The sequence below is a fragment of the Chiloscyllium plagiosum genome, unplaced genomic scaffold, assembly GCF_037043375.1.
Source record: "Chiloscyllium plagiosum isolate Xiang-an unplaced genomic scaffold, Cpla_swu_hap1 HiC_scaffold_38, whole genome shotgun sequence".
NCBI classification, from domain to species: Eukaryota; Metazoa; Chordata; class Chondrichthyes; order Orectolobiformes; family Hemiscylliidae; genus Chiloscyllium; species Chiloscyllium plagiosum.
Window position 1 is genome coordinate 27,390,244 of NW_028270176.1, and position 27,950 is coordinate 27,418,193.

The 27,950-nt window shown below is 55.0% G+C and overlaps 1 protein-coding gene across 1 annotated transcript in view; it reads left to right on the forward strand.

The window, feature by feature from the left end:
- The window catches only part of LOC122544862 (fish-egg lectin-like), a 60,368-nt gene that overhangs the window by 26,836 nt on the left and 5,582 nt on the right, over window positions 1-27,950 (forward strand). The window contains exon 2 of the mRNA XM_087981081.1: window positions 8,340-8,567. Coding sequence (XP_087837207.1) covers window positions 8,340-8,567 — 228 coding nt within the window. The remainder of the gene's footprint in view (window positions 1-8,339; window positions 8,568-27,950) is intronic.

Sequence of the window (27,950 nt, forward strand, 5' to 3'; positions counted from 1 at the left end):
TCTCTCTCACACACACTTCCCTCTCTCCTCCCTCTCTCTCACACACACTCCCCTCTCTCCTCCCTCTCACACACACTCCCCTCTCTCCTCCCTCTCTCTCTCACACACTCCCCTCTCTCCTCTCTCTCACACACACTCCCCTCTCTCCTCTCTCTCACACACACTCCCCTCTCTCCTCTCTCTCACACACACTCCCCTCTCTCCTCCCTCGCTCACACACACACACACACTACCCTCTCTCCTCCCTCTCTCTCACACACTCACCTTTCTCCTCCCTCTCTCACACTCTCCCCTCTCTCCTCCCTCTCTCACACACTCCCCTCTCTCCTCCCTCTCACACACACTCCCCTCTCTCCTCCCTCTCACACACACTCCCCTCTCTCCTCCCTCTCTCACACACACTTCCCTCTCTCCTCCCTCTCTCTCACACACACTCCCCTCTCTCCTCCCTCTCACACACACTCCCCTCTCTCCTCCCTCTCTCTCTCACACACACTCCCCTCTCTCCTCTCTCTCACACACACTCCCCTCTCTCCTCCCTCGCTCACACACACACACACACTACCCTCTCTCCTCCCTCTCTCTCACACACTCACCTTTCTCCTCCCTCTCTCACACTCTCCCCTCTCTCCTCCCTCTCTCACACACTCCCCTCTCTCCTCCCTCTCACACACACTCCCCTCTCTCCTCCCTCTCTCTCTCACACACACTCCCCTCTCTCCTCCCTCTCACACACACTCCCCTCTCTCCTCCCTCTCTGTCACACACACACTCCCCTCTCTCCTCTCTCTCACACACACTCCCCTCTCTCCTCCCTCGCTCACACACACACACACACTACCCTCTCTCCTCCCTCTCTCTCACACACTCACCTTTCTCCTCCCTCTCTCACACTCTCCCCTCTCTCCTCCCTCTCACTCACACTCCCCTCTCTCCTCCCTCTCACACACACTTCCCTCTCTCCTCCCTCTCTCACACTCTACCCTCTCTCCTCCCTCTCACACACACACTCCCCTCTCTCCTCACTCTCTCACACACTCCCCTCTCTCCTCTTCCTCTCCCACACACTACCCTCTCTCCTCCCTCTCTCACACACACTCTCCTCTCTCCTCCCTCCCTCTCACACACACTCCCCTCTCTCCTCCCTCTCTCACACACACTCCCCTCTCCCCTCCCTCTCACACACACTCCCCTCTCCCCTCCCTCTCACACACACTCCCCTCTCCCCTCCCTCTCACACACACTCCCCACTCTCCTCCCTCTCTCTCACACACACACACACTACCCTCTCTCCTCCCTCTCTCTCACACACACTCACCTTTCTCCTCCCTCTCACACACACTCCCCTCTCTCCTCCCTCTCTCTCTCACACACACTCCCCTCTCTCCTCCCTCTCACACACACTCCCCTCTCTCCTCCCTCTCACACACACTCCCCTCTCTCCTCCCTCTCACACACACTCCCCTCTCTCCTCCCTCTCTCTCACACACTCCCCTCTCTCCTCCCTCTCTCACACACTCCCCTCTCTCCTCCCTCTCTCACACACTCCCCTCTCTCCTCCCTCTCACACACACACTCTCCTCTCTCCTCCCTCCCTCTCTCACACACTCCCCTCTCTCCTCCCTCTCACACACACACTCCGCTCTCTCCTCTCCCTCTCCCACACACTACCCTCTCTCCTCCCTCTCTCACACACACTCTCCTCTCTCCTCCCTCCCTCTCACACACACTCCCCTCTCTCCTCCCTCTCACACACACACTCTCCTCTCTCCTCCCTCCCTCTCACACACACTCCCCTCTCTCCTCTCTCTCACACACACTACCCTCTCTCCTCCCTCTCACTCTCACACACACTACCCTCTCTCCTCCCTCTCACACACACACTCCCCTCTCTCCTCCCTCTCACACACACTCCCCTCTCTCCGCCCTCTCACACACACACTCTCCTCTCTCCTCCCTCCCTCTCTCACACACTCCCCTCTCTCCTCCCTCTCACACACACACTCCGCTCTCTCCTCTCCCTCTCTCACACACTCACCTTTCTCCTCCCTCTCACACACACTCCCCTCTCTCCTTCCTCTCTCTGACACACACTCCCCTCTCTCCTCGCTCTCTCACACACTCCCCTCTCTCCTCCCTCTCACACACACACTCCCCTCTCTCCTCCCTCTCACACACACACTCCCCTCTCTCCTCCCTCTCACACACACACTCCCCTCTCTCCTCCCTCTCACACACACTCCCCTCTCTCCGCCCTCTCTCTCACACACACTCCCCTCTCTCCTCACTCTCACACACACTCCCCTCTCTCCTCTCCCTCTCTCACACACTAGCCTCTCTCCTCCCTCTCTCACACACACTCCCCTCTCCCCTCCCTCTCACACACACTCCCCACTCTCCTCCCTCTCTCTCACACACACCCACACTACCCTCTCTCCTCCCTCTCTCTCACACCCACTCCCCTCTCTCTTCCCCCTCTCTGACACACTCACCTTTCTCCTCCCTCTCACACACACTCCCCTCTCTCCTCCCTCTCTCTCACACCCACTCCCCTCTCTCTTCCCCCTCTCTGACACACTCACCTTTCTCCTCCCTCTCACACACACTCCCCTCTCTCCTCCCTCTCTCTCACACACATCCCCTCTCTCCTCCCTCTCACACACACTCCCCTCTCTCCTCCCTCTCTCTCACACACACTCCCCTCTCACACACACTCCCCTCTCTCCTCCCTCTCTCTCACACACACTCCCCTCTCTCCTTCCTCTCTCTCACACACACTCCCCTCTCTCCTCCCTCTCTCACACACTCCCCTCTCTCCTCCCTCTCTCTCACACACACTCCCCTCTCTCCTCCCTCTCACACACACTCCCCTCTCTCCTCCCTCTCTCTCACACACTCACCTTTCTCGTCCCTCTCTCTCACACACACTCCCCTCTCTCCTCCCTCTCTCACACACTACCCTCTCTCCTCCCTCTCACACACACAATCCCCTCTCTCCTCCCTCTCACACACACTCCCCTCTCTCCTCACTCTCTCTCACACACACTCCCCTCTCTCCTCCCTCTCTCACACACTCCCCTCTCTCCTCCCTCTCTCACACACACTCACCTTTCTCCTCCCTCTCTCTCACACACACTCCCCTCTCTCTTCCCTCTCTCTCACACGCTCCCCTCTCTCCGCCCTCTCACACACACAATCCCCTCTCTCCTCTCCCTCTCCCACACACACTCCCCTCTCTCCTCCCTCTCTCTCTCGCACTCTCCCTTCCTTATTCCAACCTTTTCATAATCAAATCGCTCAGCTATTTGAAACTTTGAGGAGGGGAAGGATGTGGTTGGATATTTGTTTTTGACTTAAACTTGAAAGGGTTCATAAAAGATTTACAAGGATGTTGCCAGGGTTGGAGGATCTGAGCTACAGGGAGAGGCTGAACAGGCTGGGGCTGTTTTCCCTGGAGTGTCGGAGGCTGAGGGGTGACCTTATAGAGGTTTACAAAATTATGAGGGACACGGATCGTGTAAATAGACAAAGTATTTTTCCTGGGGTCAGGGAGTCCAGAACTAGAGGGGCATAGGTTTAGGGTGAGAGGGTAAAGATATAAAAGGGACCTAAGTGTGGGATGTAGGAAAAATAGTGTTACTTCTGCACTTCCATTTACTTATACAAAGTAAATGAACTCACATCAGTGTGTAATTGTTTCAGCCAAGAGCTGAGTCAACAAGAAACTATGTGGAGGAAATATATAATTGTTTTTGTATTAGCTAAAATTGTATGCCAGAATGAAACGTGACTGCAAAACAATGGTAGAAATACAGGCGACTAGATAAGATGCTGTGAGGGGAGGAAGTTAAGCTAGATTCGCCTGTACAAACAGTAGCTATAAACATCTGTTTCCCCACTTTTACAGAGACACAGGAACAAACCCCAATTAAAAGGGTCATAAGGATCAGGGGAAGGTACAGATGGAGGGGGTGGATAATGATGAAGAAGGGATATGCCTAACAATGACCTACAGCGGGATGAGGTCAAACGGCCTTGTGAGGCCAGAAATAAACATTTTGTCACAGACAAGGCCGGATAAGGCAAGAGATAAACAGGAGTAATGGGGGCCGGTCTTAGGGAAGTGGGAGATGTCAACGGGGAGGAACAATGAAAAAAAAAGAAACCAAATTATATAAATGTTGTGTATTAATTGAATTTGGTGTGTGTGTGTCCCTTGCCTGGACATCACACCCTCTTGTGCAAGAGTAAAATAACGGACACTACTGATTCAGATTTTGGCTCGGACTGCAATTATTGAAGTGTGTGAGCTTAGTTTCTCACATAAGGTACAATGATTTCACGCAGAGGGTGGTATGTGTATGGAATGAGCTGCCAGAGGAAGTGGTGGAGGCTGGTACAATTACAGCGTTTAAGGGGCATCTGGATGGGTATATGAATAGGAAGGGTTTGGAGGGATATGGGCCGGGTGCTGGCAGGTGGAACTAGATTGGGTTGGGAAATCTGGGTCGGCATGGACAAGCTGGGCCGAAGGGTCTGTTTCTGTGCTATTCATCTTTATGGTGTGGACAGACTGGCTTTCCTGATCCTTCCTCTGTCGTTCCAAACCATCCTGTTTGCTCAGTGTAGGCCTGGCCTGGAGGATCTGAGTGAGGATGCTGGCATGTAAAGGTTATCCTTTATTACGAGAGGAATTGGACATTAAAGTTCACATGTTCTGTTCAGTTCTGCGGGGTATTGGTGAGACCACATCCCTTCTATAAGGTCTCCTTCTATAAGGAAGGGGTTGGAGCTGGTTCAGAGGAAGGGAACTGGATTGATACCTGGAGTGAGGGGTGTCCTGTGAGGAGAGGCTTGGACAGACTGGGCTACAATCCCCTGGGGGTTAAGGAGTGAGGGCTAACGTGACTGAAGGGGGTAGGATCCCGAATGGTGCCTGATTTCCGACAGGAATATCTTCAACTGTGGGATCAAAGGGGAAGATTCGCACTAACCCCCCTCACTGACCCCTCACTGACCCCTCACTAACCCCTCACTGACCACTCACTGACCCCTCACTGACCACTCACTGACCCTCACTGACCCCTCACTGACCCCTCACTAACCCCTCACTGACCACTCACTGACCCCTCACTGACCACTCACTGACCCTCACTGACCACTCACTAACCCCTCACTGACCACTCACTAACCCCTCACTGACCCCTCACTCACCCTCACTGACCACTCACTAACCCCTCACTGACCACTCACTAACCCCTCACTGACCCCTCACTCACCCTCACTGACCACTCACTAACCCCTCACTGACCCCTCACTCACCCTCACTGACCCCCACTGAACCATCACTCACCCCTCACTCACCCTCACTGACCCCTCACTGACCACTCACTGACCCCTCACTGACCACTCACTAACCCCTCACTGACACCTCACTCACCCTCACTGACCCCTCACTGACCCCTCACTGACCCCTCACTGACCCCTCACTGACCCCCACTGACCCCTCACTGACCCCTCACTCACCCTCACTGACCCCCACAGAACCCTCATTGACCCCTCACTGACCCCTCACTCACCCTCACTGACCCCCACAGACCCCTCACTGACCCCCACTGACCCCTCACTGACCCCCACTGAACCCTCACTGACCCTCACTGATCCCTCAATGACTCCTCACTTACCCCTCATTCACCCTCACTGACCACTCACTGACCCCTCAGTCATCCTCACTAAATCCTCACTGACCCCTCACTTACCCTCACTAACCCCTCACTGATCCCTCACTCACCCTCACTCACCCTCACTGACCCCCACAGACCCCTCACTGACCCTCACTGACCCCTCACTGACCCCCACTGAACCCTCACTGACCCTCACTGATCCCTCAATGACTCCTCACTTACCCCTCACTCACCCTCACTGACCACTCACTAACCCCTCACTGACCCCTCACTCACCCTCACTGACCACTCACTAACCCCTCACTGACCCCTCACTCACCCTCACTGACCACTCACTAACCCCTCACTGACCACTCACTAACCCCTCACTGACCCCTCACTCACCCTCACTGACCACTCACTAACCCCTCACTGACCCCTCACTCACCCTCACTGACCCCTCACTGACCCCCACTGAACCATCACTCACCCCTCACTCACCCTCACTGACCCCTCACTGACCACTCACTGACCCTCACTGATCCCTCAATGACTCCTCACTTACCCCTCATTCACCCTCACTGACCACTCACTGACCCCTCAGTCATCCTCACTAAATCCTCACTGACCCCTCATTTACCCTCACTAACCCCTCACTTACCCTCACTCACCCTCACTCACCCTCACTCACCACTCACTGACTCTCACTCACCCTCACTGACTCCTCACTGAATCCTCACTGACTCCTCACTGACCCCTCACTTGCCCTCACTCACCCTCACTGACCCCTCACTGACCCCTCACACTCTCACTGACCACTCACTGACCCCTCACTCACCCTCACTGAATCCTCACTGACCCCTCACTCACCCTCACTGACCCCTCACTGACCCTTCACTCACTCTCACTGACCACTCACTGACCCCTCAGTCATCCTCACTAAATCCTCACTAACCCCTCACTCACCCTCACTGACCACTCACTCACCCTCACTGAATCCTCACTGACCCTTCACTGACCCCTCACTTACCCTCACTCACCCTCACTGACCCCTCACTCACCCCTCACTGACCCCTCACTCACCCTCACTGAGTCCTCACTGACCCCTCACTTGCCCTCACTCACCCTCACTGACCCCTCACTGACCCCTCACTTACCCTCACTCACCCTCGCTGACCACTCACTGACCCCTCACTGAATCCTCACTAACCCTCACTCACCACTCAGTGACCCCTCACTCAACCTCACTGACCCCTCACTTAGCCCCCAACCCTACCTCACCCTCGCTGACCCCTCCCTCACCCTCTCTGACCCTTCCCTGACCTCCTAACCCCTCCCTAACATCCCTGATGCCCTGGCTCTATCCCTGAACCCCCGGACCTCTCCCTGACCCCTCCATGACCCTCTGGGGCCTGCCTGTGCTGATGTCTGCCTCCTCCTGGACGTTCACAGAAAGCCCCTCAGGGTTGAACAGGGAACGGGATGAAGGTAATTTCTGCATGAGGCAGAAACTAACCCCTTGATTTATTTGCCTATCAGTGAAACCCCGCCCTAGTTTGTTCCGAGGTGGGCGATATTTTCCTCACTGCTGTGTTCTCAGGCACAGAGTGATCTCCACATCTGTGCCCTGGAGCATTCGGAAGACAATATCCAACAGAATGACCTGGACTGACCCTCGGAGCTCAGGGACGGGGAGACCATTCAGCCTCTCGAGTCTGTTTGACATTCACCACCCTCCTAGCTCCTCAGACATTCCTTTTCATCCCCTATCCCCCGAGATACCAACATTCTATAAATCTACAGGGATCTCAAATGAACAATCGATTCAGGATTTAGAGAGTTGGGTGACTTTGCTCAACTTGTCCATGTCAATGCCTTACTCACCTGCCTGTTGCCCTTGTTACTTATCCAAAATCCCCATCTTTACCCTTTATTCCCTTCAGACAGATGGAAAAACCCATATGCCACTTATTCAAAATCCAAAATCGCAGACTTTTAAGTAAATAATGGCGAAATATACATAGCGCCACAGCTAGGAGACACGACATTTGGCCCATCTAATCCATGCAACCTTTCCAGATTCCCCCTCCCATCTTTCCACATTGAAACTCCCCATCACAATCCTCTGTTCCCTTCTCCCGTAAATGTTAGCCTACCTTCCTGTTCAAAGCATCCGCACTTTCAATCGCTTGGACTCGCCTCTGAAGTGTGAGACTCCAAGTTTTCTTCGATCCCGAAATCTTTTTTTTCCGACACACCTTGTAGTTTGGAAACCTCGAGTAGTTCAATCTTCTAACTGCCAGGGAGTGTGTTTCTCATCTGCGGGGCCCCATGGGAATGATCCATGAGGTATGCTTCCCCATTATGCGTGGGTGGCACGGTGGCTCAGTGGTTAGCTCTGCTGCCTCACAGCACCAGAGACCCGGGTTCAATTCCCGACTCAGGCGACTGACTGTGTGGTGTTTGCATATTCTCCCCGTGTCTGGGTGGGTTTCCTCCCACTGTCCAAAAATGTGCAGGTTAGGTGAATTGGCCATGCTAAATTGCCCGTAGTGTTAGGCGAAGGGGAAAGGGTCGGTGTGGACTTGTTGAGCCGAAGGGCCTGTTTCCACATGACAAGTAATCTAAGTGAAAACATTATTGGTGAACGATCTCTCTCTTTCCTTTATCCACAAGGCCTCATCTGCAGACAAATCAGGGGGCGGATGAAACAGATCGACGCGAGCAATGGCCAGGTGTACGCCGTGGATTTTGGAGGGAATGTCTTCACCAGAAGGAGCAATTCGTGGTTCAGAATCCCAGGAAGTATGCTCCACGTCACCGTGGGTGCGACGGGGGTCTGGGGAGCAGGCAGGGACCGAGTACTTTATCGTCAGGTTGATGGCTCCTGGGCTATCCTAGCAGGTCAGTCACCCTCTGTCTCTGTCTGTCTGTATCCTAGCACGTCAGACATCCTCTGTCTCTGTCTATCTGTATCCTAGCACGTCAGACATCCTCTGTCGCTGTCTGTCTGTATCCTAGCAGGTCAGACATCCTCTGTCTCTATCCCGTCTATCTGTATCCTAGCAGGTCAGTCATTCTCTGTTTCTGTCTGTCGGTATCCTAGCAGGTCAGTCATCCTCTGTCTCTGTCCCTTCTGTCTGTATCCTAGCAGGTCAGACATCCTCTGTCTCTGTCTGTCGGTATCCTAGCAGGTCAGTCATCCTCTGTCTCTGTCCCTTCTGTCTGTATCCTAGCAGGTCAGTCATCCTCTGCCTCTGTCTGTCTGTATCCTAGCAGGTCAGTCATCCTCTGTCTCTGTCTGTCTGTATCCTAGCAGGTCAGTCATCCACTGTCTCTATCCCGTCTGTCTGTATCCTAGCAAGTCAATCATTCTCTGTCTCTGTCTGTCTGTATCCTAGCAGGTCAGTCATCCTCTGTCTCTGTCCCTTCTGTCTGTATCCTAACAGGTCAGTCATCCTCTGTCTCTGTCTGTCTGTATCCTAGCAGGTCAGTCATCCTCTGTCTCTGTCCCTTCTGTCTGTATCCTAACAGGTCAGTCATCCTCTGTCTCTGTCTGTCTGTATCCTAGCAGGTCAGTCATCCTCTGTCTCTGTCTGTCTGTATCCTAGCAGGTTAGTCATCCTCAGTCACTGTCCCTGCCTCTGTCTGTCTGTATCCTAGCAGGTCAGTCATCCTCTGTCTCTGTCCCTTCTGTCTGTATCCTAGCAGGTCAGTCATCCTCTGTCTCTGTCTGTCTGTTTCCTAGCAGGTCAGTCATCCTCTATCTCTATCCTGTCTGTCTGTATCCTAGCAGGTCAGTCATCCTCTGTCTCTGTCTGTCAGTCTGTATCCTAGCAGGTCAGTCATCCTCTGTCTCTGTCTCTGTCTGTCTGTATCCTAGCAGGTCAGTCATCCTCTGTCTCTGTCTGTCTGTATCCTAGCAGGGCAGTCATCCTCCGTCTCTGTCATAGTCTGTCTGTGTCCTAGCAGGTCAGTCATCCTCTGTCTCTGTCTGTCTGTATCCTAGCAGGTCTGTCATCCTCTGTCTCTGTCTGTCTGTATCCTAGCAGGTCAGTCATCCTCCGTCTCTGTCATAGTCTGTCTGTATCCTAGCAGGTCAGTCATCCTCTGTCTCTGTCTCTGTCTGTCAGTATCCTAGCAGGTCAGTCATCCTCCGTCTCTGTCATAGTCTGTCTGTATCCTAGCAGGTCAGTCATCCTCTGTCTCTGTCTCTGTCTGTCTGTATCCTAGCAGGTCAGTCATCCTCTGTCTCTGTCTCTGTCTGTCTGTATCCTAGCAGGTCAGTCATCCTCTGTCTCTGTCATAGTCTGTCTGTATCCTAGCAGGTCAGTCATCCTCCGTCTCTGTCATAGTCTGTCTGTATCCTAGCAGGTCAGTCATCCTCTGTCTCTGTCTCTGTCTGTCTGTATCCTAGCAGATCAGTCATCCTCTGTCTCTGTCATAGTCTGTCTGTATCCTAGCAGGTCAGTCATCCTCTGTCTCTGTCTGTCAGTCTGTATCCTAGCTGGTCAGTCATCCTCTGTCTCTGTCTCTGTCTGTATCCTAGCAGGTCAGTCATCATCTGTCTCTGTCTCTGTCTGTATCCTAGCTGATCAGTCATCTTCTGTCTCTGTCTGTATCCTAGCAGGTCAGTCATCCTCTGTCTATGTCCCATCTGTCTGTATCCTAGCAGGTCAGACATCCTCCGTCTCTGTCTGTCTGTATCCTAGAAGGTCAGTCATCCTCTGTCTCTGTCTCTGCCTGTCTGTGTCCTAGCAGATCAGTCATCTTCGGTCTGTCTGTCTGTATCCTAGCAGGTCAGTCATCCTCTGTCTCTGTCTGTATGCCAACAGGTCAGTCATCCTCTGTCTCTGTCTCTGCCTGAATGTGTCCTAGCAGGTCAGTCATCCTCTGTCTCTGCCTGTCTGTATCTTAGCAGGTCAGTGATCCTCTGTCTGTCTATCTGTATTCTAGTAGGTCAGTCATCCTCTGTCTCTGCCTGTCTGTCTGTATCCTAGCAGGACAGTCATCCTCAGTTTCTCTCTGTCAGTCTGTATCCTAGCAGGTCAGTCATCCTCTGTCTCTGTCTCTGTCTGTCTGTATCCTAGCAGATCAGTCATCCTCTGACTGTCTATCTGTATCCTAGCAGGACAGTCATCCTTGGTTTCTCTCTGTCAGTCTGTATCCTAGCAGGTCAGACATCCTCTGTCACTGTCTCTGTCTGTATCCTAGCAGATCAGTCATCCTCTGTCTCTGTCTGTATCATAGCCGGTCAGTCATCCTCTGTCTCTGTCTGTCTATCTGTGTCCGAGTAGGTCAGTCATCCTCTGTCCCTGTCTCTCTGTATCCTAGCAGGTCAGTCACCCTCTGTCTTTGTCTCTGTCTCTGTCTGTATCCTAGCAGATCAGTCATCCTCTGTCTCTGTCTGTATCCTAGCCGGTCAGTCCTCTTCTGTCTCTGTCTGTCTGTCTGTGTCTGAGAAGGTCAGTCATCCTCTGTCCCTGTTTCTCTGTATCCTAGCAGGTCAGTCATTCTCTGTCTCTGTCTGTATGCTAGCAGGTTAATCCTCATCTGTCTGTGTCTGTCTGTCTGTATCCAAGCAGGACAGTCATCCTCAGTTTCTCTTTGACAGTCTATATCTGAGCAGGTCAGACATCCTCGGTCTCTGTTTCTGTCTGTCTGTATCCTAGCAGGTCTGTCATCCTCTGTCTCTGTCTCTGTCTGTATCCTAGCAGATCAGTCATCTGTCTCTGTCTGTATCCTAGCAGGTCAGTCATCCTCTGTCTCTGTCTGTATCCTAGCAGGTCAGTCATCCTCTGTCTCTGTCTGTCTGTATCCTAGCAGGTCAGTCATCCTCTATCTCTGTCTCTGTCTGTCTGTATCCTAGCAGGTCAGTCATCCTCTGTCTCTGTCCCTTCTGTCTATATCCTAGCAGGTCAGTCATCCTCTGTCACTGTCTCTGCCTCTGTCTGTCTGTATCGTAGCAGGTCCGCCATCCTCTGTATCTGTCTGTCTGTATCCTAGCAGGTCAGTCATCCTCTGTCTCTGTCTCTGTCTGTATCCTAGCAGGTCAGTCATCATCTGTCCGTGTCTCTGTCTGTATCCTAGCTGATCAGTCATCTTCTGTCTCTGTCTGTATCCTAGCAGGTCAGTCATCCTCTGTTTCTGTCCCATCTATCTGTATCCTAGCAGGTCAGTCATCCTCTGTCTCTGTCCCATCTGTCTGTATCCTAGCAGGTCAGTCATCCTCTATCTATGTCTGTCTGTATCCTAGCAGGTCAGTCATCCTCTGTCTCTGTCTGTCTGTATCGTAGCAGGTCAGTCATCCTCTGTCTCTATCCTATCTGTCTGTATCCTAGCAGGTGAGTCATTCACTGTCTCTATCCCGTCTGTCTGTATCCTAGCAGGTCAGTCATTCTCTGTCTCTGTCTGTCTGTATCCTAGCAGGTCAGTCATTCTCTGTCTGTGTCAGTCTGTTTTCTAGCAGGTCAGTCATCCTCTGTCTCTGTCTGTCAGAATCCTAGCAGGTCAGTCATCCTCTGTCTCTGTCCCTTCTGTCTGTAGCCTAGCAGGTCAGTCATCCTCTGTCTCTGTCCCTTCTGTCTGTATCCTAACAGGTCAGACATCCTCTGTCTCTGTCTGTCTGTCTGTATCCTAACAGGTCAGTCATCCTCTGTCTCTGTCTGTCTGTATCCTAGCAGGTCAGACATCCTCTGTCACTGTCTCTGTCTGTATCCTAGCAGATCAGTCATCCTCTGTCTCTGTCTGTATCATAGCCGGTCAGTCATCCTCTGTCTCTGTCTGTCTATCTGTGTCCGAGTAGGTCAGTCATCCTCTGTCCCTGTCTCTCTGTATCCTAGCAGGTCAGTCACCCTCTGTCTTTGTCTCTGTCTCTGTCTGTATCCTAGCAGATCAGTCATCCTCTGTCTCTGTCTGTATCCTAGCCGGTCAGTCCTCTTCTGTCTCTGTCTGTCTGTCTGTGTCTGAGAAGGTCAGTCATCCTCTGTCCCTGTTTCTCTGTATCCTAGCAGGTCAGTCATTCTCTGTCTCTGTCTGTATGCTAGCAGGTTAATCCTCATCTGTCTGTGTCTGTCTGTCTGTATCCAAGCAGGACAGTCATCCTCAGTTTCTCTTTGACAGTCTATATCTGAGCAGGTCAGACATCCTCGGTCTCTGTTTCTGTCTGTCTGTATCCTAGCAGGTCTGTCATCCTCTGTCTCTGTCTCTGTCTGTATCCTAGCAGATCAGTCATCTGTCTCTGTCTGTATCCTAGCAGGTCAGTCATCCTCTGTCTCTGTCTGTATCCTAGCAGGTCAGTCATCCTCTGTCTCTGTCTGTCTGTATCCTAGCAGGTCAGTCATCCTCTATCTCTGTCTCTGTCTGTCTGTATCCTAGCAGGTCAGTCATCCTCTGTCTCTGTCCCTTCTGTCTATATCCTAGCAGGTCAGTCATCCTCTGTCACTGTCTCTGCCTCTGTCTGTCTGTATCGTAGCAGGTCCGCCATCCTCTGTATCTGTCTGTCTGTATCCTAGCAGGTCAGTCATCCTCTGTCTCTGTCTCTGTCTGTATCCTAGCAGGTCAGTCATCATCTGTCCGTGTCTCTGTCTGTATCCTAGCTGATCAGTCATCTTCTGTCTCTGTCTGTATCCTAGCAGGTCAGTCATCCTCTGTTTCTGTCCCATCTATCTGTATCCTAGCAGGTCAGTCATCCTCTGTCTCTGTCCCATCTGTCTGTATCCTAGCAGGTCAGTCATCCTCTATCTATGTCTGTCTGTATCCTAGCAGGTCAGTCATCCTCTGTCTCTGTCAGTCTGTATCGTAGCAGGTCAGTCATCCTCTGTCTCTATCCTATCTGTCTGTATCCTAGCAGGTGAGTCATTCACTGTCTCTATCCTGTCTGTCTGTATCCTAGCAGGTCAGTCATTCTCTGTCTCTGTCTGTCTGTATCCTAGCAGGTCAGTCATTCTCTGTCTGTGTCAGTCTGTTTTCTAGCAGGTCAGTCATCCTCTGTCTCTGTCTGTCAGAATCCTAGCAGGTCAGTCATCCTCTGTCTCTGTCCCTTCTGTCTGTAGCCTAGCAGGTCAGTCATCCTCTGTCTCTGTCCCTTCTGTCTGTATCCTAACAGGTCAGACATCCTCTGTCTCTGTCTGTCTGTCTGTATCCTAACAGGTCAGTCATCCTCTGTCTCTGTCTGTCTGTATCCTAGCAGGTCAGTCATCCTCTGTCTCTGTCCCTTCTGTCTGTATGCTAACAGGTCAGACATCCTCTGTCTCTGTCTGTCTGTCTGTATCCTAACAGGTCAGTCATCCTCTGTCTCTGTCTGTCTGTATCCTAGCAGGTCAGACATCCTCTGTCTCTGTCCCTTCTGTCTGTATCCTAGCAGGTCAGTTATCCTCTGTCTGTCTGTATCCGAGCAGGTCAGTTATCCTCTGTCTCTGTCTTTATCTGTATCCTAGCAGATCAGTCATCCTCTGTCTCTGTCTGTATCCTAGCAGGTCAGTCATCCTCTGTCTCTGTCTGTCTGTATCGTAGCAGGTCAGTCATCCTCTGTCTCTATCCTATCTGTCTGTATCCTAGCAGGTGAGTCATCCACTGTCTCTATCCCGTCTGTCTGTATCCTAGCAGGTCAGTCATTCTCTGTCTCTGTCTGTCTGTATCCTAGCAGGTCAGTCATTCTCTGTCTGTGTCAGTCTGTTTTCTAGCAGGTCAGTCATCCTCTGTCTCTGTCTGTCAGAATCCTAGCAGGTCAGTCATCCTCTGTCTCTGTCTGTCGGTATCCTAGCAGGTCAGTCATCCTCTGTCTCTGTCCCTTCTGTCTGTATCCTAACAGGTCAGACATCCTCTGTCTCTGTCTGTCTGTCTGTATCCTAACAGGTCAGTCATTCTCTGTCTGTGTCAGTCTGTTTTCTAGCAGGTCAGTCATTCTCTGTCTCTGTCTGTCTGTATCCTAGCAGGTCAGTCATTCTCTGTCTGTGTCAGTCTGTTTTCTAGCAGGTCAGTCATCCTCTGTCTCTGTCTGTCAGAATCCTAGCAGGTCAGTCATCCTCTGTCTGTGTCCCTTCTGTCTGTAGCCTAGCAGGTCAGTCATCCTCTGTCTCTGTCTGTCTGTATCCTAGCACGTCAGACATCCTCTGTCTCTGTCCCTTCTGTCTGTATCCTAGCAGGTCAGTCATCCTCTGTCTCTGTCTGTCTGTATCCTAGCAGGTCAGTTATCCTCTGTCTGTCTGTATCCGAGCAGGTCAGTTATCCTCTGTCTCTGTCTTTATCTGTATCCTAGCAGATCAGTCATCCTCTGTCTCTGTCTGTATCCTAGCAGGTCAGTCATCCTCTGTCTCTGTCTCTCTGTATCCTAGCAGGTCTGCCATCCTCTGTCTCTGTCTCTGTCTGTCTATATCCTAGCAGGTCAGTCATCCTCTGTCTCTGTCTGTCTGTCTATATCCTAGCAGGTCAGTCATCCTCTGTCTCTGTCTGTCTGTATCCTAGCAGATCAGTCATTCTCTGTCTCTGTCATAGTCTGTCTGTATCCTAGCAGGTCAGTCATCCTCTGTCTCTGTCTGTCTATATCCTAGCAGGTCAGTCATCCTCTGTCTCTGTCTGTATCCTAGCAGGTCAATCATCCTCTGTCTGTGTCTGTCTGTATCCTAGCAGGTCAGTCATCATCTGAGGAGCATAAATTGGGAGCATAGGCTGTCAAGGAAGGATGTCGTGGAAATGTGGAACTTTTTCAAGGAACAGATACGATGTGTCCTTGATATGTATGTACCTGTCAGGCAGGAAAGAAATGGTCGTGTGAGGGAACCTTGGTTGACGAGGGAGATTGAATGTCTTGTAAAGAGGAAGGAGGCGGCTTACATAAGGTTGAGGAAACAGGGTTCAGACAGAGCAGTGGAGGGATACAGGATAGCCAGAAGGGACCTGAAGAAAGGGATTAGGAGAGCTAAGGGACGGCATGAAAAATCTCTGGCGGATAGGCTCAAGGATAACCCCAAGGCATTTTATGCGTATGTGAGAAACATGAGAATGACGAGAACGAGGGTAGGTCCGATCAAGGACAGTAGTGGGAGACTGTGTATTGAGTCGGAAGAGATAGGAGATGTCTTGAATGAGTACTTTTCTTCAGTATTTACGTACGAGAGGGACCGTATTGTTGAAGAGGAGTGTGAGAAACGGACGGGTAAGCTAGAGGAGATACTTGTTAGGAAGGAAGATGTGTTGGACATTTTGAACAACTTGAGGATAGACAAGTCCCCCGGGCCTGACGGGATATATCCCAGGATTATGTGGGAAGCAAGAGAGGAAATTGCAGTACCGTTGGCAATGATCTTTTCGTCTTCACTGTCAACGGGGGTGGTGCCAGGGGACTGGAGAGTGGCGAATGTTGTGCCCCTGTTCAAAAAAGGGAATAGGGATAACCCCGGGAACTACAGGCCAGTTAGTCTTACTTCGATGGTAGGCAAAGTAATAGAAAGGGTACTGAGGGATAGGATTTATGAGTATCTGGAAAGACACTACTTGATTAGGGACAGCCAGCACGGATTTGTGAAGGTTAGGTCTTGCCTTACAAGTCTGATTGAATTCTTTGAGGAGGTGACCAAGCATGTGGATGAGGGTAGAGCAGTGGATGTAGTGTACATGGATTTTAATAAGGCATTTGATAAGTTTCCCCATGGTAGGCTTATGCGGAAAGTCAGGAGGCATGGGATAGAGGGAAATTTGGCCAATTGGATAGAAAACTGGCTAACCGGTCGAAGTCAGAGAGTGGTGGTAGATGGTAAATATTCAGCCTGGAGCCCAGTTACAAGTGGAGTTCCGCAGGGATCAGTTCTGGGTCTTCTGCTGTTTGTAATTTTTATTAATGACTTGGAAGAGCGAGTCGAAGGGTGGGTCAGTAAATTTGCAGACGATATGAAGATAGGTGGAGTTGTGGATAGTGAGGAGGGCTGTTGTCGGCTGCAAAGGGACTTAGATATGATGCAGAGCTGGGCTGAGGAGTGGCAGATGGAGTTCAACCCTGCCAAGTGTGAGGTTGTCCATTTTGGAAAGACAAATAAGAATGCGGAATACAGGGTTAACGGTAGGGTTCTTAGTAAGGTGGAGGAACAGAGGGATCTTGGGGTCTATGTTCACAGATCTTTGAAAGTTGCCACTCAGGTGGATAGAGCTTGTAAGAAGGCCTATGGTGTATTAGCGTTCATTAGCAGAGTGATTGAATTCAAGAGTCGTGAGGTGATGTTGCAGCTGTACAGGACTTTGGTTAGGCCACATTTGGAGTACTGTGTGCAGTTCTGGTCGCCTCACTTTAGGAAAGATGTGGAAGCTTTGGAGAGGGTGCAGAGAAGATTTACCAGGATGTTGCCTGGAATGGAGAATAGGTCGTACGAGGATAGGTTGAGAGTGCTAGGCCTTTTCTCATTGGAACGGCGAAGGATGAGGGGTGACTTGATAGAGGTTTATAAGATGATCAGAGGAATAGATAGAGTAGACAATCAGAAACTTTTTCCCCGGGTGCAACAGAGTGTTACAAGGGGACATAAATTTAAGGTGAAGGGTGGAAGGTATAGGGGAGATGTCAGGGGTGGGTTCTTTACCCAGAGTGGTGGGGGCATGGAATGCGCTGCCTGTGGGAGTGGTAGAGTCAGAATCTTTGGTGACCTTTAAGCGGCAATTGGATAGGTACATGGATGGGTGCTTAAGCTAGGACAAATGTTCGGCACAACATCGTGGGCCGAAGGGCCTGTTCTGTGCTGTATTGTTCTATGTTCTATGTTCTATCTGTCTCTGTCTGTATCCTAGCAGGTCAGTCATCCTCTGTCTCTGTCTCTATCTGTCTGTATCCTAGCAGATCAGTCATCCTCTGTCTCTGTCTGTCTGTATCCTAGCAGATCAGTCATCCTCTGTCTCTGTCTGTCTGTCTATATCCTAACAGGTCAGTCATCCTCTGTCTCTGTCTGTCTGTATCCTAGCAGGTCAGACATCCTCTGTCTCTGTCCCTTCTGTCTGTATCCTAGCAGGTCAGTCATCCTCTGTCTCTGTCTGTCTGTATCCTAGCAGGTCAGTCATCCTCTGTCTGTCTGTATCCTAGCAGGTCAGTCATCCTCTGTCTCTGTCTGTTTGTATCCTAGCAGGTGGGCGGCATGGTGGCACAGTGGTTAGCACTGCTGCCTCACAGTGCCTGAGACCCGGGTTCAATTCCAGCCTCAGGCGACTGACTGTGTGGAGTTTGCACGTTCTCCCCGTGTCTGCGTGGGTTTTCTCCGGGTGCTCCGGTTTCCTCCCACTGTCCAAAGATGTGCAGGGTCAGGTGAATTGGCCATGCTAAATTGCCCGTAGTGCTAGGTAAAGGGTAAATGTAGGGGTATCGATGGGTTTTGCTTCGGCGGGTCGGTGTGGACTTGTTGGGCCGAAGGGCCTGTTTCCACACTGTAATGTAATCTAAAAAGGTCAGTCATCGTCTGTCTCTGTCTGTCTTTATACTAGCAGGTCAGTCATCCTCTGTCTCTGTCTGTCTGTATCCTAGCAGGTCAGTCATCCTCTGTCTTTGTTTGTCTGTATCCTAGCAGGTCAGTCATCCTCTGTCTGTCTGTCTGTCTGTCCTGGTCTATTACCCTCGTTACCTTGCGCTACCCCTCTCACGCACGCACCTGTAGCTCCTATCAACCAACTAATCTCTCCACACATTTCGACCTCTCTCTCTCTCTCTTCCTGCTGCCCTCCACACGGCCTATGGCTTTTCAGCTCTGACCAAACGGCCAAAATCCGAACATTTTTTGTTCCCACTCTTTAGGTTTTATTTTTCCGTGTTACTTCTAATGCCTGTTCATTCATTTTGCGGTCTGTGGGTGGAATTTCCATTGTACATCAGCGTTTCAAAGGATTCCAATTTTTTCCAATGTTGTCTGGCTTTTTGAGGCAGACAGGTGAGAATGCAGCATCTCCTGAGGACTTTCCTGCTTATCATCTGCAGATTTCCTGTTGCTCACTTACTCACAGCCTTCACAAGGTTACTCTGGGATGGTCTGTCACCCTCTCTAACAAGCTACAGCACATTGGCCATCACCCATTACCTCAGGAACGAAACCTAGCCACCTGCCCCAGTGTCACACCATCCACTGCCCTCGAATAGCCATCTGTCTTTTTGGGTGTTTCTCCTCAGTGTCGCTTCATCATGACTCCAGCAGGCGTTAATGCCGGGCCGGACGGGCCCCATCCCAGAGTCAGACACCTCGTGGCTGACCCGGATTGTGCTTTCTCGGTGGGGAAAGTCAGTTTTTGATCACACCCATAAGAGAACCAGCCAATGTCCTTTGAACAGAGCAGGAACAACACCGACAACAGGCAACAAAGGAGGGAACGATTTCATTCGGGACCCGGGTTCGATTCCAGCCTCGGGCGACTGTCTGTGTGGAGATTGCACGTTCTCCCCGTGTCTGCGTGGGTTTCCTCCAGGTGCTCCGGTTTCCTCCCACAGTCGAAAGATGTGCAGGTTAGGGTGGATTGACCATGCTAAATTGTCCCATAGTGCCCAGGGATGTGCAGGTTAGGGTGGATTGACCATGCTAAATTACCCATAGTGCCCAGGGATGTTCAGGTTAGGGTGGATTGACCGTGCTAAATTACCCATGGTACATCAGCGTTTCATTTTTTCCAATGTTGTCTGGCTTTTTGAGGCAGACAGGTGAGAATGCAGCATCTCCTGAGGACTTTCCTGCTTATCATCTCCAGGGATGTGCAGGTTAGGGTGGATTGACCATGCTAAATTGTCCCACAGTGTTAGGTGCATTAGTCAGAGGGGAATGAGTCCGGGTGGGTTACTCCTCTTCGGACGGTCGGTGTGGACTTGTTGGGCCGAAGGTCCTGTTTCCTCACTGTAGGGAATAGAATCTAACCTGAGAGAAGCGGGTTACCTCAGACTACAACGGGATCTCGAACAGATGGGCCGTTGGCCTGAGGAGTGACAGATGGAGTTTAATTTGGATCAATGCGAGGTGTGGCATTCTGGAACAGCAAATCAGAGCAGGATTTATACACTTAATGGCCTAAACAACATCCTGTATATCCGCAACCTGACCCCCAAATTCCTGTACACAATACTCTGACCAATAAAGGAAAGTATACCAAACACCTTCTTCACTATCCTATCTACCTGCGACTCCACCTTCAAGGAGCTATGAACCTGCATTCTCTTTGTTCAGCAACACTCCCTAGGACCTTACCATTAAGTGTATAAGTCCTGCTAAGATTTGCTTTCCCAAAATGCAGCACCTCGCATTTATCTGAATTAAACTCCATCTGCCACTTCTCAGTCCATTGGCCCATCTGGTCCAGATCCTGTTGTAATCTGAGGTAACCCTCTTCGCTGTCCACTACACCTCCAATTCTGAGGGAGTGCCGCACTGTTGGAGGGTCAGTGCTGAGGGAGCGCCGCACTGTTGGAGGGTCAGTGCTGAGGGAGTGCCGCACTGTTGGAGGGTCAGTGCTGAGGGAGCGCCGCACTGTTGGAGGGTCAGTGCTGAGGGAGTGCCGCACTGTCGGAGGGTCAGTGCTGAGGGAGTGCCGCACTGTCGGAGGGTCAGTGCTGAGGGAGTGCCGCACTGTCGGAGGGTCAGTGCTGAGGGAGTGCCGCACTGTCGGAGGGTCAGTGCTGAGGGAGTGCCGCACTGTCGGAGGGTCAGTGCTGAGGGAGTGCCGTACTGTCGGAGGGTCAGTGCTGAGGGAGTGCCGCACTGTCGGAGGGTCAGTGCTGAGGAAGTGCCGCACTGTCGGAGGGTCAGTGCTGATGGAGTGCCGCACTGTCGGAGGGTCAGTGATGAGGGAGGGCGCACTGTCGTGGGGTCAGTGCTGAGGGAGTGCCGCACTGTCGGAGGGTCAGTACAGAGGGAGTGCCGCACAGTTGGAGGGTCAGTGCTGAGGGATTGCCGCACTGTCGGAGGGTCAGTGCTGAGGGATTGCCGGACTGTCGGACGGTCAGTACTGAGGGAGTGCCGCACTGTCGGAGGGTCAGTACTGAGGGAGTGCCGCACAGTTGGAGGGTCAGTGCTGAGGGAGTGCCGCACTGTCGGAGGGTCAGTGCTGAGGGAGTGCCGCACTGTGGGAGGGTCAGTGCTGAGGGAGTGCCGCACTGTCGGAGGGTCAGTGCTGAGGGAGCACCGCACTGTTGGAGGGTCAGTGCTGAGGGAGTGCCACACTGTCGGAGGGTCAGTGCTGAGAGTGCGCCGCACTGTCAGAGGGTCAGTGCTGAGGGAGTGCCGCACTGTCGGAGGGTCAGTGCTGAGGGAGCGCCGCACTGTGGGAGGGTCAGTGCTGAGGGAGTGCCGTACTGTGGGAGGGTCAGTGCTGAGGGAGCGCCACACTATCAGAGGGTCAGTGCTGAGGGAGCGCCGCACTGTCGGAGAGCCAGTGCTGAGGGAGTGCCGCACTGTCGGAGGGTCAGTGCTGAATGAGTGCCGCACTGTTGGAGGGTCAGTGCTGAGGGAGTGCCGCACTGTCAGAGGGTCAGTACTGAATGAGTGCCGCACTGTCGGAGGGTCAGTGCTGAGGGAGTGCCGCACTGTCGGAGGGTCAGTGCTGAGGGAGCGCCGCACTGTCGGAGGGTCAGTGCTGATGGAGCGCCGCACTGTCGGAGGGTCAGTGCTGAGGGAGTGCCGCACTGTCGGAGGGTCAGTGCTGAGGGAGTGGGCACTGTCGGAGGGTCAGTGCTGAGGGAGTGGGCACTGTCGGAGGGTCAGTGCTGAGGGAGTGGGCACTGTCGGAGGGTTAATGTTGAGGGAGCGCCGCACTGTCGAAGGGTCAGTGCTGAGGGAGCGCCGCACTGTCGGAGGGTCAGTGCTGAGGGAGTGCCGCACTGTCGGAGGGTCAGTGCTGAGGGAGTGCCGTACTGTCGGAGGGTCAGTGCTGAGGGAATGCCGCACTGTCGGAGGGTCAGTGCTGAGGGAGTGCCGCACTGTGGGAGGGTCAGTGCTGAGGGAGTGCCGCACTGTGGGAGGGTCAGTGCTGAGGGAGTGCCGCACTGTCGGAGGGTCAGTGCTGAGGGATGCCGTACTGTCGGAGGGTCATTGCTGAGGGAGTGCCGCACTGTCGGAGGGTCAGTGCTGAGGGAGTGAGCACTGTGGGAGGGTCAGTGCTGAGGGAGTGCCGCACTGTCGGAGGGTCGGTGCTGAGGGAGTGCCGCACTATCGGAGGGTCAGTGCTGAGGGAGTGCCCCACTGTCGGAGGGTCAGTGCTGAGGGAGTGCAGCACTGTCGGAGTGTCAGTGCTGAGGGAGTGCCGCACTGTTGGAGGGTCAGTGCTGAGGGAATGCCGCACTGTCGGAGGGTCAGTGCTGAGGGAGTGCCGTACTGTCGGAGGGTCAGTGCTGAGGGAGTGCCGCACTGTCGGAGGGTCAGTGCTGAGGGAGTGCCGTACTGTCGGAGGGTCAGTGCTGAGGGAGTGAGCACTGTCGGAGGGTCAGTGCTGAGGGAGTGAGCACTGTCGGAGGGTCAGTGCTGAGGGAGTGCCGCACTGTCGGAGGGTCAGTGCTGAGGGAGTGCCGCACTGTCGGAGGGTCATTGCTGAGGGAGTGCCGCACTGTGGGAGGGTCAGTGCTGAGGGAGTGCCGCACTGTCGGAGGGTCAGTGCTGAGGGATGCCGTACTGTCGGAGGGTCATTGCTGAGGGAGTGCCGCACTGTCGGAGGGTCAGTGCTGAGGGAGTGCCGCACTGTCGGAGGGTCAGTGCTGAGGGAGTGCCGCACTGTCAGAGGGTCAGTGCTGAGGGAGTGCCACACTGTCGGAGGGTCAGTGCTGAGGGAGTGCCGCACTGTCGGAGGGTCGGTGCTGAGGGAGTGCCGCACTGTCGGAGGGTCAGTGCTGAGGGAGTGCCCCACTGTCGGAGGGTCAGTGTTGAGGGAGTGCCGCACTGTTGGAGGGTCAGTGCTGAGGGAATGCCGCACTGTCGGAGGGTCAGTGCTGAGGGAGTGCCGTACTGTCGGAGGGTCAGTGCTGAGGGAGTGCCGCACTGTCGGAGGGTCAGTGCTGAGGGAGTGCCGTACTGTCGGAGGGTCAGTGCTGAGGGAGTGAGCACTGTCGGAGGGTCAGTGCTGAGGGAGTGAGCACTGTCGGAGGGTCAGTGCTGAGGGAGTGCCGCACTGTCGGAGGGTCAGTGCTGAGGGAGTGCCGTACTGTCGGAGGGTCAGTGCTGAGGGAGTGCCGCACTGTCGGAGGGTCAGTGCTGAGGGAGTGCCGCACTGTCGGAGGGTCAGTGATGAGGGAGTGCCGCACTGTTGGAGGGTCAGTGCTGAGGGAATGCCGCACTGTCGGAGGGTCAGTGCTGAGGGAGTGCCGTACTCTCGGAGGGTCAGTGCTGAGGGAGTGCCGCACTGTCGGCGGGTCAGTGATGAGGGAGTGCCGCACTGTCGGAGGGTCAGTGCTGAGGGAGTGCCGCACTGTCGGCGGGTCAGTGCTGAGGGAGTGCCGCACTGTGGGAGGGTCAGTGCTGAGGGAGTGCCACACTATCAGAGGGTCAGTGCTGAGGGATCGCCGCACTGTCGGAGGGTCAGTGCTGAGGGAGCGCCGCACTGTCGGAGGGTCAGTGCTGAGGGATGCCGCACTGTTGGAGGGTCAGTGCTGAGGGAGTGCCGCACTGTCAGAGGGTCAGTGCTGAATGAGTTCCGCACTGTTGGAGGGTCAGTGCTGAGGGAGTGCCGCACTGTCAGAGGGTCAGTGCTGAATGAGTGCCGCACTGTCGGAGGGTCAGTGCTGAGGGAGTGCCGCACTGTCGGAGGGTCAGTGCTGAGGGAGCGCCGCACTGTCGGAGGGTCAGTGCTGATGGAGCGCCGCACTGTCGGAGGGTCAGTGCTGAGGGAGTGCCGCACTGTCGGAGGGTCAGTGCTGAGGGAGTGGGCACTGTCGGAGGGTCAGTGCTGAGGGAGTGGGCACTGTCGGAGGGTCAGTGCTGAGGGAGTGGGCACTGTCGGAGGGTTAATGTTGAGGGAGCGCCGCACTGTCGAAGGGTCAGTGCTGAGGGAGCGCCGCACTGTCGGAGGGTCAGTGCTGAGGGAGTGCCGCACTGTCGGAGGGTCAGTGCTGAGGGAGTGCCGTACTGTCGGAGGGTCAGTGCTGAGGGAATGCCGCACTGTCGGAGGGTCAGTGCTGAGGGAGTGCCGCACAGTCGGAGGGTCAGTGCTGAGGGAGTGCCGCACTGTGGGAGGGTCAGTGCAGAGGGAGTGCCGCACTGTCGGAGGGTCAGTGCTGAGGGATGCCGTACTGTCGGAGGGTCAGTGCTGAGGGAGCGCCGCACTGTCGGAGGGTCAGTGCTGAGGGAGTGCCGCACTGTCGGAGGGTCGGTGCTGAGGGAGTGCCGCACTGTCGGAGGGTCAGTGCTGTGGGAGTGCCCCACTGTCGGATGGTCAGTGCTGAGGGAGTGCCGCACTGTCGGAGTGTCAGTGCTGAGGGAGTGCCGCACTGTTGGAGGGTCAGTGCTGAGGGAATGCCGCACTGTCGGAGGGTCAGTGCTGAGGGAGTGCCGTACTGTCGGAGGGTCAGTGCTGAGGGAGTGCCGCACTGTCGGAGGGTCAGTGCTGAGGGAGTGCCGTACTGTCGGAGGGTCAGTGCTGAGGGAGTGAGCACTGTCGGAGGGTCAGTGCTGAGGGAGTGAGCACTGTTGGAGGGTCAGTGCTGAGGGAGTGCCGCACTGTCGGAGGGTCAGTGCTGAGGGAGTGCCGCACTGTCGGAGGTCATTCCTGAGGGAGTGCCGCACTGTGGGAGGGTCAGTGCTGAGGGAGTGCCGCACTGTCGGAGGGTCAGTGCTGAGGGAGTGCCGCACTGTCGGAGGGTCAGTGCTGAGGGAGTGCCGCACTGTCGGAGGGTCAGTGCTGAGGGAGTGCCCCACTGTCGGAGGGTCAGTGTTGAGGGAGTGCCGCACTGTTGGAGGGTCAGTGCTGAGGGAATTCCGCACTGTCGGAGGGTCAGTGCTGAGGGAGTGCCGTACTGTCGGAGGGTCAGTGCTGAGGGAGTGCCGCACTGTCGGAGGGTCAGTGCTGAGGGAGTGCCGTACTGTCGGAGGGTCAGTGCTGAGGGAGTGAGCACTGTCGGAGTGTCAGTGCTGAGGGAGTGAGCACTGTCGGAGGGTCAGTGCTGAGGGAGTGCCGCACTGTCGGAGGGTCAGTGCTGAGGGAGTGCCGCACTGTCGGAGGGTCAGTGCTGAGGGAGTGCCGCACTGTCGGAGGGTCAGTGATGAGGGAGTGCCGTACTCTCGGAGGGTCAGTGCTGAGGGAGTGCCGCACTGTCGGCGGGTCAGTGATGAGGGAGTGCCGCACTGTCGGAGGGTCAGTGCTGAGGGAGTGCCGCACTGTCGGCGGGTCAGTGATGAGGGAGTGCCGCACTGTCGGAGGGTCAGTGCTGAGGGAGTGCCGCACTGTCGGAGGGTCAGTGCTGAGGGAGTGCCGCACTGTCGGAGGGTCAGTGCTGAGGGAGTGCCGCACTGTCGGAGGGTCAGTGCTGAGGGAGTGCCGCACTGTCGGAGGGTCAGTGATGAGGGAGTGCCGCACTGTCGGAGGGTCAGTGCTGAGGGAGTGCCGAACTGTCGGAGGGTCAGTGCTGAGGGAGTGCCGCACTGTCGGAAGGTCAGTGATGAGGGAGTGCCGCACTGTCGGAGGGTCAGTGCTGAGGGAGTGCCGCACTGTCGGAGGGTCAGTGCTGAGGGAGTGCCGCACTGTCGGAGGGTCAGTGCTGAGGGAGTGCCGCACTGTCGGTGGGTCGGTGCTGAGGGAGTGCCGCACTGTCGGAGGGTCAGTGCTGAGGGAGTGCCCCACTGTCGGAGGGTCAGTGTTGAGGGAGTGCCGCACTGTTGGAGGGTCAGTGCTGAGGGAATGCCGCACTGTCGGAGGGTCAGTGCTGAGGGAGTGCCGTACTGTCGGAGGGTCAGTGCTGAGGGAGTGCCGCACTGTCGGAGGGTCAGTGCTGAGGGAGTGCCGTACTATCGGAGGGTCAGTGCTGAGGGAGTGAGCACTGTCGGAGTGTCAGTGCTGAGGGAGTGAGCACTGTCGGAGGGTCAGTGCTGAGGGAGTGCCGCACTGTCGGAGGGTCAGTGCTGAGGGAGTGCCGCACTGTCGGAGGGTCAGTGCTGAGGGAGTGCCGCACTGTCGGAGGGTCAGTGATGAGGGAGTGCCGCACTGTTGGAGGGTCAGTGCTGAGGGATTGCTGCACTGTCGGAGGGTCAGTGCTGAGGGAGTGCCGTACTCTCGGAGGGTCAGTGCTGAGGGAGTGCCGCACTGTCGGCGGGTCAGTGATGAGGGAGTGCCGCACTGTCGGAGGGTCAGTGCTGAGGGAGTGAGCACTGTCGGAGTGTCAGTGCTGAGGGAGTGAGCACTGTCGGAGGGTCAGTGCTGAGGGAGTGCCGTACTGTCGGAGGGTCAGTGCTGAGGGAGTGCCGTACTCTCGGAGGGTCAGTGCTGAGGGAGTGCCGCACTGTCGGCGGGTCAGTGATGAGGGAGTGCCGTACTGTCGGAGGGTCAGTGCTGAGGGAGTGAGCACTGTCGGAGTGTCAGTGCTGAGGGAGTGAGCACTGTCGGAGGGTCAGTGCTGAGGGAGTGCCGCACTGTCGGAGGGTCAGTGCTGAGGGAGTGCCGCACTGTCGGAGGGTCAGTGCTGAGGGAGTGCCGCACTGTCGGTGGGTCGGTGCTGAGGGAGTGCCGCACTGTCGGAGGGTCAGTGCTGAGGGAGTGCCCCACTGTCGGAGGGTCAGTGTTGAGGGAGTGCCCCACTGTTGGAGGGTCAGTGCTGAGGGAATGCCGCACTGTCGGAGGGTCAGTGCTGAGGGAGTGCCGTACTGTCGGAGGGTCAGTGCTGAGGGAGTGCCGCACTGTCGGAGGGTCAGTGCTGAGGGAGTGCCGTACTGTCGGAGGGTCAGTGCTGAGGGAGTGAGCACTGTCGGAGTGTCAGTGCTGAGGGAGTGAGCACTGTCGGAGGGTCAGTGCTGAGGGAGTGCCGCACTGTCGGAGGGTCAGTGCTGAGGGAGTGCCGCACTGTCGGAGGGTCAGTGCTGAGGGAGTGCCGCACTGTCGGAGGGTCAGTGATGAGGGAGTGCCGCACTGTTGGAGGGTCAGTGCTGAGGGATTGCCGCACTGTCGGAGGGTCAGTGCTGAGGGAGTGCCGTACTCTCGGAGGGTCAGTGCTGAGGGAGTGCCGCACTGTCGGCGGGTCAGTGATGAGGGAGTGCCGCACTGTCGGAGGGTCAGTGCTGAGGGAGTGCCGCACTGTCGGCGGGTCAGTGATGAGGGAGTGCCGCACTGTCGGGGGGTCAGTGCTGAGGGAGTGCCGCACTGTCGGAGGGTCAGTGCTGAGGAAGTGCTGCACTGTCGGAGGGTCAGTGCTGAGGGAGTGCCGCTCTGTCGGAGGGTCAGTGCTGAGGGAGTGCCGCACTGTCGGCGGGTCAGTGATGAGGGAGTGCCGCACTGTCGGAGGGTCAGTGCTGAGGGAGTGCCGCACTGTCGGCGGGTCAGTGATGAGGGAGTGCCGCACTGTCGGGGGGTCAGTGCTGAGGGAGTGCCGCACTGTCGGAGGGTCAGTGCTGAGGAAGTGCTGCACTGTCGGAGGGTCAGTGCTGAGGGAGTGCCGCTCTGTCGGAGGGTCAGTGCTGAGGGAGTGCCGCTCTGTCGGAGGGTCAGTGCTGAGGAAGTGCCGCACTGTCGGAGGGTCAGTGCTGAGGGAGTGCCGCACTGTCGGAGGGTCAGTGCTGAGGGAGTGCCGCACTGTCGGAGGGTCAGTGCTGAGGAAGTGCTGCACTGTCGGAGGGTCAGTGCTGAGGGAGTGCCGCACTGTCGGAGGGTCAGTGCTGAGGAAGTGCCGCACTGTCGGAGGGTCAGTGCTGAGGGAGTGCCGCACTGTCGGAGGGTCAGTGCTGAGGGAGTGCCGCACTGTCGGAGGGTCAGTGCTGAGGAAGTGCCGCACTGTCGGAGGGTCAGTGCTGAGGGAGTGCCGCACTGTCGCAGGATCAGTGCTGAGGAAGTGCCGCACTGTCGGAGGGTCAGTGATGAGGGAGTGCCGCACTGTCGGAGGGTCAGTGCTGAGGGAGTGCCGTACTGTGGGAGGATCAGTGCTGAGGGAGTGCCGCACTGTCGGAGGGTCAGTGCTGAGGGAGTGCCGCACTGTCGGAGGGTCAGTGATGAGGGAGTGCCGCACTGTCGGAGGGTCAGTGCTGAGGGAGCGCCGCACTGTCGGAGGGTCAGTGCTGAGGGAGTGCCGTACTGTCGGAGGGTCAGTGCTGAGGGAGTGCCGCACTGTCGGAGGGTCAGTGCTGAGGGAGCGCCGCACTGTTGGAGGGTCAGTGATGA